This window comes from Pan troglodytes, chromosome 2 (genome assembly GCF_028858775.2).
Source record: "Pan troglodytes isolate AG18354 chromosome 2, NHGRI_mPanTro3-v2.0_pri, whole genome shotgun sequence".
Taxonomy (NCBI): Eukaryota; Metazoa; Chordata; class Mammalia; order Primates; family Hominidae; genus Pan; species Pan troglodytes.
In genome coordinates this window covers 82,980,000-82,992,404 of record NC_086015.1, presented here as the reverse complement: position 1 = coordinate 82,992,404, position 12,405 = coordinate 82,980,000, and the positions used below count along the sequence as shown (strand labels likewise).

The 12,405-nt window shown below is 32.9% G+C and overlaps 1 protein-coding gene across 15 annotated transcripts in view; it reads left to right on the top strand.

The window, feature by feature from the left end:
• Positions 1 to 12,405, top strand: part of ROBO1 (roundabout guidance receptor 1) — a 1,167,403-nt gene that overhangs the window by 1,066,981 nt on the left and 88,017 nt on the right. For 11 of the 15 annotated variants that reach the window (XM_016941496.4, XM_063806043.1, XM_063806045.1 and 8 more), the window contains 3 exons: positions 4,419 to 4,427; positions 8,999 to 9,123; positions 11,858 to 12,029. In XM_016941496.4, coding sequence (XP_016796985.2) covers positions 4,419 to 4,427; positions 8,999 to 9,123; positions 11,858 to 12,029 — 306 coding nt within the window. The remainder of the gene's footprint in view (positions 1 to 4,418; positions 4,428 to 8,998; positions 9,124 to 11,857; positions 12,030 to 12,405) is intronic. The other 4 variants (XM_016941499.4, XM_024355567.3, XM_063806046.1 and 1 more) reach the window with 1 other exon arrangement.

The following is a 12,405-nucleotide window of genomic DNA, read 5'->3' as shown; positions in this document are numbered from 1 at the left end:
ATAGGATTGGTCCTATTGTAGATGCATTCGCTTTACAATAACATTCTATAGAGTCAACCTAGGAGTTTGTAATACTTAAGTTATTTTAGACCCAAATACTGTAGCGATCTTCTGTCATATTTTTTAAAAATTAAATGCTTCTGAATGTCCATACAATTAAAATCGTAGCACTGAAAGCACTTTAAGATTCAATTTCTCTGTCCCTTTGCCAGACACGGTTATATCTAAACTGTTGTGGCCTAATGGAAATAAATCCTATTTTAAAAGACCTCTAGAGACATCATAGTTGGCAAGCAATTCATGGTTCAGTGACCTTTTCTGTTAACTGCTTCTTTTCTAGACTTTCTTTAAGTTGTTCACGCTATTATTTAAGCCGATTATCATCTTTTCTTGTGGCCTTGGTAGTTATAAAAATTGGCTGGTCCCGGTACTTATTAGACCTAATCTGAAGACTTCTTAAGTATCTGTTCAACTAACTTATTTTCTTTAGATGAAAAAGGTCTTTTCCTCCAACCTCTGTATAATGTTTTTCCAAACATTTATCATCTTTCTGACTCATACACATGTCTCCTGAATGTGACAAGCAGATGGAAGATAAAAGAGGAATCTTCTTCCTCCCTCCCTCCCTCCCTCCCTCTTTCCTTTATTTCCTTCCTTCCTTTCTTTTACTTCCTTGCTCTCTTCTCATCTTATTTATACCTGAAGATTACTGTCTGAGCAATGTATATTCTTAGTATACAGAAGATTTCAAAACAAATAAGTAATTTAGAACCTATGATATCACATTCAAAAAGGAAGAAACTCTTTTATTCTAAATGGTAGTGGCTGTGTGTGTGTGTATGTGTGTGTGTCTGTGTGTGACAGAGAGAGACGGGGGGGTTCTTGTCAAAATATACTGTTTTGATGTTTCAAAAAAGATGGATATTTCGTTCAACATATAAAGATTTCAAGTGATGAAATAATTAAAATTGGTTTACCCTTAAAAATGATTGCCATACTTTTTAATTGCAAAAATAAATTTTTCAACCAGCATTAAGTCTGTGTTATCACCTGTTAGTTTCCAGGTCTTTTTTAAACTATAGCTAAATATTCTTAAAATATTTTTAACATCATGAATTCCTTAAAACCAGTTTATATATATATATATATGCATGTAGTAATGATTTTGGTAGTAATGATTTTAGATTAAACAACTATTTGTGGCAGTTTAAATGTAAAATCAAATGTATTTTGTATCCTATTGAATATTCTTCACCACTAATTGATTAGCCAGCAGGAAAATTTGTACAGAGAGTTAGATATTGTCAGGAGGCCTAGAAGCCAGTCTATGGTGAACCGCCTGTGACCTTGATAAAGTTCTTTAACAATTTAGGTTTTCTGTTTTCTCATGCAAAAGAAGTTTAGACTGATAAGTTCTAAGGTCACTTCCAGTGCCAACATTTTATAGTTTTATTAGAGACAGAAACAGACAGGCTTTTCCCCTCTCTTAGCAAGAAAAGGGACTTGGGATACAGGTGCTTCCAACCTTAAAAGCAGAAAGGAATGAAGTTGAGAAGGGCTATGAGAAGGGTAGGAGTGCAGCCTCCCATAGATGTCAAATGTTAGAAGATAATGAATGAACAGGTTCCAAGTTACTCTGCTTTTTTTTTTTTCTGGTTCTTTCTGCCATGCCCAACAAGACAATAATTAAAATCTGCCTGTTTCATAGAAAGGACCATATTCTCTGTATGGAAAGGAAATCCTTTTACCTGACCTTTGGAGAACTGTAGAGAAAGGAGAAATATGAGGAAAACTTAAATAAATTCCTATAATTTATTCTTTAGCAGAGAAAGTTAGGGATGGTAATTTTTTTCAAGTGAGTGAAAGGATTTTATATAGTCCATATTAATGACTTCTATTTGTTTACTGAAAGTAGAACAAATGAAAGGGGGGTGAAATTCTGAACAGACAGGCTTTCCTTTAGATAACAGGATTGGTTTCTTGATAATCGGAGTTGTTAAAAGCTTAAATGACCATTCAAGATAGACTCCTCTCCAAAACCTCTCATGTTTTAGAAGCTTCCATGTTAGCTGATGTTCTTAGATAACTTTTAAGATCCTTAATAGGCTATAAAATATTTTTCTGTTTTCTTTTTTTTTTTTTTTTTTTTGAGACAAGAGTCTTGCTCTGTTGGCCAGGCTGGAGTGCAGTGGTGCAATTTTGGCTCACTGCAACCTCCGCCTCCAGGATTCAAACGATTCCCCTGCCTCAGCCTCCCAAGTAGCTGGGACTACAGGTGCGTGCCACCGCGCCTGGGTAACTTTTTGTAATATTAGTAGAGACGGGGTTTCACTGTATTAGCCAGGATGGTCTCGATCTCCTGACTTCATGATCCGCCTGCCTCGGCCTCCCAAAGTGCTGGGATTACAGGAGTGAGCCACGTCACCCAGCCTAAAATATTTTTCAATTATCATCTGTCATTGATGTGATATGCAAATACATTAGCCTAAAGTTCTTTTTCTTTATTATTATACTTTAAGTTATAGGGTACTTGTGTACAACGTGCAGGTTTGTTACATATGTATACATGTGCCATGTTGGTGTGCTGCACCCATTAACTCGTCATTTACATTAGGTGTATCTCCTAATGCTAGTCCTCCCCCCTCCCCCCACCCCAGCCTAAAGTTCTTAAACCCATTGGATTTTAATTAATAAAAGAATTCTACTCCTATGGGTTGACGGCTAGTAAAAACTATAAGCAAGAAAAGGGTGCATTAAAAATTTTAAATTAGGTGCTTTCCAGTTTTTTTTGTTTTTAATATATATTTTTGAAATGTTTTAGGAATTTTAAATTACTGAAAATATGTGAAAATATTTAGGAATCATTTCTCTACTTTTCTGACTTTAAATAAGGGTTTATTTTAACTGCTTCAGTCTAATGGGATCAAATTTATTTTCACAGATTAATCCAAACGGTAATCCTATAACTTTTTGTTATCTCAAAGCAAAATTCTGTTGTTGCAGCTTGTCAGGTCCTCTCTTTTGTAGTGCCTAAATACTTCTTACTGTCATTTAAAAGGCATCATCTGTAAGGTGTCAAGAAATGTAACCACGTTCTATCCATTCTGTGTTTTTGAGTCTGGGTAGCATAACTGGTGATGCTATAATAAACATTAAGCCTATGTAAATGAGAAAGTTTCTTTTTAACTTTTCTAACTTGAGTGAGTGAAAAATTATGCTTAGTTTCATTTTCTCTGTAATGAAAAATAAAGACATTATTTCATTCCTGTTGAAGGGAACGTGTGAATTAAAAACGTTTCTAAATTGCCTTTAAATTTTGCGTATGGGACAAAAGTATGCAAGAGAAATTTTATCTTTGCTTTATAACTGTACCACTTAACAACAACATTCTTTAGCATTTATTTAAACTATAGGAATGTGTATCAGGTCTAATTAATTTTGATTTGCTGAAAGCTATGGAAGTTATTTATTTGAGTAAAATATATTGTAGGTTTCTACTGGGGCTATTATGAAAAAGTTCTGCATTTGGCAGTAATTATATTTGCTTATAAAATAGAGAGAAACGAAACAACCATTTCCAGTATTTTAAATAAATATTATTTGAGCTTTCTCTATTAAGATGCCTAATGTTTCAACATTGAAAACAGAAAATGTAATTATGATTTATAGATAAGATTATAAAGTTTTCTTAGTTCTTGTAATTTATTCACTTTTTTCTATGCACCATCTCAATTAAAAATATGCAAGAATTTAAATGCAACACCTTTTTATAGGCTTTCTATTCCATTTATGGTCATAGGCCAGCAAAACTTGGATGCTTTTTAGAAATGCAAAATCTCCAGTCACACCGCTAACCTGTAGAATCGTAATCTGTATTTTAACCAGCTCCCAGGGTGACTCATGCCTATTTGCGTATGAGAAGCATGGATTTCAGTTTCATAGAATATTATTGGCAGTATACACCTTTCAAAAATTGAACTGATGATGGAGTTGTGGGATTTAATGTTCTTTTTTCTAAAATAATCAATTTTTGATTTCTGTGTAGTTTTAGCAGCTAAGATTTATAATGTTTTTAAATCCATTACGTATTAGTTCTCTAACCTGTCATCTGGTAGCAAAATGTAAAGTTATTTTGAAATGTTTTATAATTTTATAGCTTTCATTCATTGTAGCTCTGCCATTTAATCATAGTAGAGAATTTAAACTTCATTTCTATTTTTCTTAAATTAATCATGATTATACCTAAAATGCTAACAAATATTCATCCATGTACAGTGTGAGCCATATATTCAAGTATTAACATGTTCTTTATCTTAAAAGAAGAATCATTGTTAAGTCAAATCTTATTACTTTTCTGTTTCATTTTATGTTTCCTTATTTTTATTTATTCCATGTTTTCTTTTTTTGTTTTGTTTTAGTTGAGTCTGGTAAGTTGACATTTTATTGGCCATCTTCTCATCACCGTGTCACTGTGACTGGAACTTCTCTTCCCCTTTCCATCCATACCCTTCCATGTCCTTCAACAAATCAGCCTCCATGTTTCACTTGTCATTGGCCACAAAGACAGACTGCACAGAATAAAGTCTGCAGGAAATATGGGTAACTGTGAAAAGAGTAAAGGTAACGGGGTTGCTAACTTTATATCTTATGAAATTAAATGATGTGTGATCTGCATCCTTTTATTTCTTCTCTCCTGAAATAAGTGATAGGATTGCATCTTGGTTAAGTACTGTTCGAATATATATATATCGTAAGATTAAACAAAAATACATGCAGAGAATGATTTTGGTTCTTTTGGTTCAAAATATATTTGTGAATTCATGTATATCTCTCTGAGTTTTTATAACTATTGTTCTATAACAGTCATTAAAAGTCCTGTTGGTGAATAATAGCCTTGCCCTTAGGACTGTTTGCACTCATTTTCATTTCTGTGTGTCAGATTCATTTTATTTTGTGAACATATCCCAGGATATGTCCAAAGTTTATCAAAGCGTACTTTGATAAACATTTGTCCCCATATAAATAAATAAGCCATCAAGTTTCTAAGTGCTTACCTTGGAGGAAGGTCCAATCATTTCATAAGGTCACTAGAAAGCAATTTTTAGATAATTGTACATGAATATGCAAACGGGTATGCCAGAGAATAACTTTGACCCTAAAAGAATCTCTCTCACTATTTTTAAGTTAAAAAGTTACAATAGGTCTGGCATGGCGGCTCACACCTGTAATCCCAGCACACTGGGAGGCCGAGGTGGGTGAATAATTTGAGGCCAAGAGTTCAAGAGCAGCCTGGGCAACATGGCAAACCCCCATCTCTACCAAAAAATACAAAAGTCAGCCAGGTGTGATGGCGCACGCCTGTAATCCCAGCTACTGGGGAGGCTGAGGCAAGAGAATCACTTGAACCTGGGAGGCAGAGGTTGCAGTGAGCCATGATTATGCCACTGCACTCCAGCCTGGGCAACAGAGTGAGACAAGACCCTGCCTCAGAAAGAGAGAAAAAAAAAAAAAAGTTACAATAATATTATAAAAGTGACTTTTCATATTAATACAGATAGGTTGGTTTGTTCAATAATAATGTAATATCTGGCTATTTGAAAAAAATAGGTTCCTATATGATACCTTACAAAAATACATAGAGAGAATGAAATATAAATGTAAAATAATAAAGATATAAAAGCACAGGATGATAACTGAGTTGAATACTTATATACTTTATTATGTATTATATAATCTATATTATATAATTTTATTGATACAACAACAAAAATGCCTAAATAGACTAGAAAGACTAGTAATAAAATGGAAAAATATATTTGCAACATATAGGAGAAATGGCTAAAATTGTAGCCTATCAACAGTTCTTAGAAATCAGAAAGAAAATCTGAGTTCATGAGCACAATATCCACAACAAATTAGATTTCAATGACAAGATAGTGTGAAGAAAAATGTTTAACGTTTCAAATTGAAAATTGTTAATTAAGAGGATAATCTGTTGTTAGTTTGGCAAAGATGTTAATTTTCAATGTTTGTGAGGTTTGGGAGAAAAAGCCATTTGTATGCTGTTAATGAAAGTATCAGTTGATCAAAAACATTCCTGAGCATGGTTTAGCTATACTTATTAATACACTCTGGATCTTTGCATATTTTCAGACCCTGTAACTCTACAGCTAGCAAATAATTTTGATTATGCTTGTCAGAAGGATGTTGACATTACCATTATTTTTAACAGTGAAAAGTTGAAATAATATAAATTTAAAACAATTGAGATTGGTTCAGTAATTAAAGGTAATTTGCTTGTTTATTAAACAGTCCTTAAAATGAATTTTTTGAATAGTATGACCCAATTTCTATGGCAGAATTATGGGTAGCTTTTCTTTTCTTCCCTTTGTCTAATTTTCCAAATTTTTACCCCTGAACATAAATGATCTTGGTAACCTGATTATGTATTTTTGATTACAGCAAGTTTAAATTAAAAATTGTAGCTTTCAAAAAAATTCCAAAATTTCATCATAAATATCATAAACATCAAGTGGACACATTTAATGAATGGCGTTCTCAATCTAAATTGATAGATAACGATGACAGATTGATAGATAGAAGCATATTTAGACCATTACATATTTTTTCTTAGAGATATATCTACTACAATTGATATTTAACACACATATAGAAGAGGGTTTTTAAAAGTTATGTTTCTAAGACATGTCTTGTGGCTGATGTCACTGTTGATGTTGGCTTCAGAATATGCCTACAAAATACAGTAAATTTGTTTCCAGGCAAATATCCTGTGTGGAAGGATTGCTTCAGGATGAATGTAGTTAGCATAAGGGTTTGTATTCCTTGTTCTCAAATAAGTCTTTGAGGTTTGAGGAGAACTGGCATTTTATAAAAGAAACATAGATTCTGGCACACATTCTTAAACATGCTTCTGAGATTTAGGAAAGAGACCACCCGAAGTTTTTTACTTAAGTAAGTGGTTTGAACATTTATATTTTCCTACTCAAATTCCCTGCATATTGGAAAGTCATATTCTCCCACTCATCTAATTAATCACTTGGATTTCTTTCACTGAAGCAAACCAAACTCCAGTCTGAATTTAGTTTATTATCCAGTCAATTCTTTCAATTTCTTGGTCTGATTTTGACATCAATTATTCCAGCCCTTAATTAAGGAATAGAATGCTCCTGTATGGATTTCTACTGGAGGAAAATCCCCAAGCAGTGATGCCCTCGCCTATTATTATACCTGGGTAATGATAGTGTTTGCTACATTCATGAGTAAGCCATTCAATTACAATCACAGTTTTAAAAAAATTATAAGCTAGAACTTCAGTGTTACCAAATTGAACTTAAACTATATTTCCTAACTTCCTATTTTCTTCCCTATAAGTTAGAGGACATTTGAAAGCCTTTGACCTGATTTTTCAGGTCTCCTATAATTTTCTAGTCCAATGTTATAATTTCTACTAAACCTCAATTTAAAAAAAAAAGAGTATAGAAAAAGGAACACTAATCTAGAAGCTAGGAGTTCTAATTACTTTCTTCAATTTTGTCCCCATGCAATCATCAAGTCGTTTTACACGTACTTTTTTTTTTAAAGGGGCTTTATATTTGAAATATATACATGTTTTTAATATGCATATTAAGTAGCTTTTAATATTTCTTTATGGCCTATAAATTCAAATACCCAGATTTAGGGACATTTCAGCTATTTTATTAAAATTTATAAATTTATAAAATCTATAACTTTATATATTTCATATATATTAAAATATATTTTACATATATATGTATATTAGATGCAACTGACCAAGAAATATTAAGTCAAAGAAAAGTATCTTTTCAAATACTGACCTTCATTAACAAAGAAATTATACTCTTGTGAGCAGACTGATGACATTTGTGAACATAATCTGAATCTAATTTGATTCATATTCACATTAAGGAGTTTCCCTAAGTGATTGATTTAAGTAACTCAACATACTTTTAAAGAGAAGATTAGAAATAATGGAAAAGTCTTAAAAAGTGGAGCAGACAAACCCTGTCCTGTAGAAACTATTAAATGTCGCTTGAAGCATTCATTCGCTTCAATTTAAACTGAGACAAGAGAGGAGAATAATTAGGTGTTTCAGAGCTGATCCGAAATGAATTGGAAAAGTGTAAACAGTAGGTAAAAAGACTTACATTCTGTGCACATTTTTCCGAGCACAAAGCTCAGCCCAAAAACAAATACCTTTTTTTTTTCCCAGAAGTGACTCCATCAGCACACCTAATGTTTTCAGCTACCATTGTATTCAATGTAATTGACACAATTTTCTGACACTATTTACTGCTGGATGAAGTAGCCATTTAAATCGGTATAAATCAAACAGTTTGGACAAAGCTGGCAGTATTTATAATGTCAGGATGAGCAGATGTTTCAAATTTTCCCTCATTTCCATATATATTCTGTTTGAACATGCCCTTGCCTATGTAAATGAAAGAGCCATTTGATTCCACTATTGCTTTAAATTCATTTCTATTCAAATAATTGGACTGAAGATTTTAAATGGTTATAATTTGCATGGTAGCATTTCAGGAGATTTTGAGTTAAAGTAATTTTAAGACCTGCCTGCATCAGGAGATCCTTGTGTGTATGATTAAAGCTCATTCACCTTTAAGCAGATCTAAAGGAGAAAAGATAATATTTGTTCATAAAAAATTCAGGTATATTTACAATGTATAGGGTCCAATTGTAGCTTTAGAGTTCCTTTCAATATGTGGGTTAATCTTAGAAGGTCAGGTAATAAAAAACTTCATATAACAACTCTATTTCATTTTCTAACTATGAACTTAACATTTTAGTTTCAAATTAAGGACAAGAATTGGTATATCATGACTGTTTTACATAACATGTTGTATAAAATAACAGCAGCACTTAGAATATAAGAGATTGTCTCAATTAGGACAATAACTACGTGCTTTTAATTCGGTGTAATTTGTTTCACCTCCTTCAGAACCTCCACATTTTGTTGTGAAACCCCGTGACCAGGTTGTTGCTTTGGGACGGACTGTAACTTTTCAGTGTGAAGCAACCGGAAATCCTCAACCAGCTATTTTTTGGAGGAGAGAAGGGAGTCAGGTACCACCTTTTTCTAATTTTTTTTTTAAATCAGCAAAGATGGTTGCCAAGATGTATGAGAAGAAAAACCAACATATTACTTAGTCATGCAGCTGTCACATTAAGAGAACTGGCAAATCTCTGAGTGCCCAGAACATTTTAGCAATGAGAAAGAAGACAAAATTGTCTTCACCGCTTGAATTCTGAAAGCATTTTTCTCCACCTAGTTGTGGTACACAAGGTAGTATATAAAATTAACCTTTATTTCTAGCTCAGCCACATTAAAAAGAAAAACACTATTTTCTCAACATTATTTAATTATTATTTGTATTATTCAGGTATCTGGAATTATATATTAAAGAGATTTATGTACATTTAAAATAGATGATAATTATTCAGTGATTTCTTTGAAAGCTTCAGGAGTCTAAATTGCCTTCTGAATCATTAAGCTATATGAAATTCTCTTTAACAGAGATGTTGTGTTAAATATAGTTTGTTATATTCAAATGTGTTGAAAACTATCATATGCAGTCAACATTTGCTATAAAATCCAATTCTATTTTATGAACTTCAATTTTTTATATATATGGAAACTGAAATATAGAGATTTATACTCTTTTGAACTCTAAGTTCATTATTGGACTTCAGTTTAATAAATAGGAAATCTTAGAAGCGTTTAAAATACCTTTTTGTCTCATCTCTTAATGATTTGCCTTCTTCAATAAAACAAAAACGCAGCTGGGCACAGTGACTCAGGCTTGTAATCTCAGCACTTTGGGAGACTCAGGCAGGAGGATCACTTGACCTCGGAAGTTTGAGACTAGCCTGGGCAACATAGTGAGACCTCATCTCTAGAAAACATTAAAAATAAACAATTAGTGGGGCATGGTGGTGAATGTTTCTAGTCCCAGCTACTCTGGAGGCTGGGGCAGGAGGATCACTTGAGCCCACGAGGTAGAGACTGCAGAGACCTCTGATTGCGTCACTGCACTCCAGCCTGGGTGAAAGAGTGAGAACCTGTCTCAGAAAATAAGTATATAAAACAGAACGTTTCCTTTGTTTCTGATATGTGTAAATAAACAATTTTCATCCATTTTTAACACTTATTCCTGACCTTTTTAAATTTTGCTTAAATCAATCGTGGGTGTTTGTTTCATGGTCTTGCTTCTAATGTGCTCTTATAAAAAACAGGTCATTTACTGACTGCGTTTAATATTTGGTAGGGAATGCTATCAAGTTCACCTTTTCTTTCACTTTAGTAGCCAAATATTGATTTGATTATGGTATATAGGCCCTTATTTGAATTCTAGTGTCTTGGTAGGTTCTAACACATTCCATTTGGCCTCAAAGAACTAAATTTGCTGACAGCAAATTAAAGACAAGAAAGAATGAAATATTTCAATAGAACAGGAAGAATTTTAAGTGCATTTTCGAAGGAAATATTTGTAGCAGTAATAGTAAATCCACTGGAACCTCTTCTTAAAAGAGTGATATTTTGATGATTCATTTAAGTTATTTAAACATTAGATCAAATTTCCAAATAATTTTGGTTTCATTCAATAACACAACTCATTTTTCCCTAAAATGTTGTCATTAGACATATATCCATGGAATAGTAGTTAAACGTTTATAAAAGAATGCATATTAAAAGGCACCAAAACTTTGTAAAAGAATCAATTTTGTTGTGGTAGGGAAAAAGTTACTATTTTTTATTTCATGAAATTCAATAACATGATCTATTTTTTTGTGTGACATATACACTAACTCTAAGAAGCGTGATCTTTTAATTAAATTCAACATATGAATTTTAGAAAATACATAACAGATATTCTCACCAATTAACAAGAGAAACAAGATATGTGTTAAAAGTTTGGCATAGGTTATGGAACTTTTACGATGGATAGCTAACAGAGATGCTTATTGTGGTGCCAAAATGGTATCCTTGAATTTAATTTGTCAAAATTTGTTTACATTTTAATTCTTTAATATATTAAAGGTCTTAACATTAATAATCCTAGTAGTCACATACAGGTGAAGCAAGACTTTTGTCTTTGTTTTGCTAAATATGTCAACATTTTTTACCGTAATGATAGTTAATTTTTTTTTTTTTTTTTTTTGAGACAAAGTCTCGCTCTGTCACCCAGGCTGGAGTGCAGTGGCATGAACTTGACTCACTGCAAGCTCCGCCTCCCGGGTTCATGCCATTCTCCTGCCTCAGCCTCCCGAGTAGCTGGGACTACAGGCGCCCGCCACCACGCCCATCTAATTTTTTGTATTTTTAGTAGAGACGGGGTTTCACCGTGTTAGCCAGGATGGTCTCGATCTCCTGACCTCGTGATCCGCCCTCCTCGGCCTCCCAAAGCACTGGGATGACAGGCGTAAGCCACTGCGCCCGGCCGGATACTTAATATTCTTATATATCTAATATTGCTTAAAAACAGATAGAAAAATATGTATCAATCTTGAGAGTTACTTAAATTTTCAAATGACCCTATTTGAGGTTAGATTATTAAACCTTGTATGTGTATATGTGTACATATGTAGATATTTACATGCATGGACATATATATATGTGGGCATGCGATGGGAGAATATTTAGCTCATTTTTGTGTGTGTATATAGATGGATACATATGCATATGTGTATGAATACTTTTATATGTATGTTTTTACATGTAAATGCATAAGTGCCAAAATATTGGAACCTAGCAATTAACCTATTTTTATTTTCCTCCATCCCAATTTCTGGGTTCTAGAATCTACTTTTCTCATATCAACCACCACAGTCATCCAGCCGATTTTCAGTCTCCCAGACTGGCGACCTCACAATTACTAATGTCCAGCGATCTGATGTTGGTTATTACATCTGCCAGACTTTAAATGTTGCTGGAAGCATCATCACAAAGGCATATTTGGAAGTTACAGATGGTAAAGTGTAAAACATTTTATTTCAAAATGTCCAAGTTTGACTTAGGATCCAGAGAGGGTGCCAGTAGATATATTTATTTCCAACTTTATACCTTTTTATGGCTATTTTAGTGTAAAACCTAAGAGGGTGTTGATACAATAAGTTCAAAATTATTCTTATTTTAACCTAAATGTATTATAAATTTGTAGCATTCAATAAGATTCATAAAAGCATAGCAATTATCTAAGGAGAAGTTTATACTAAATGGCTGCACATAGGACTGTATCTATGTTTTGGAAAACAAAAAATATTTTGTAATATCTTAGTGTAAATTGCCATCTCTTCTCTTTCCTCTATAATTTACTACATAAGATAAATCTTTAGGTCGTAAGCCTA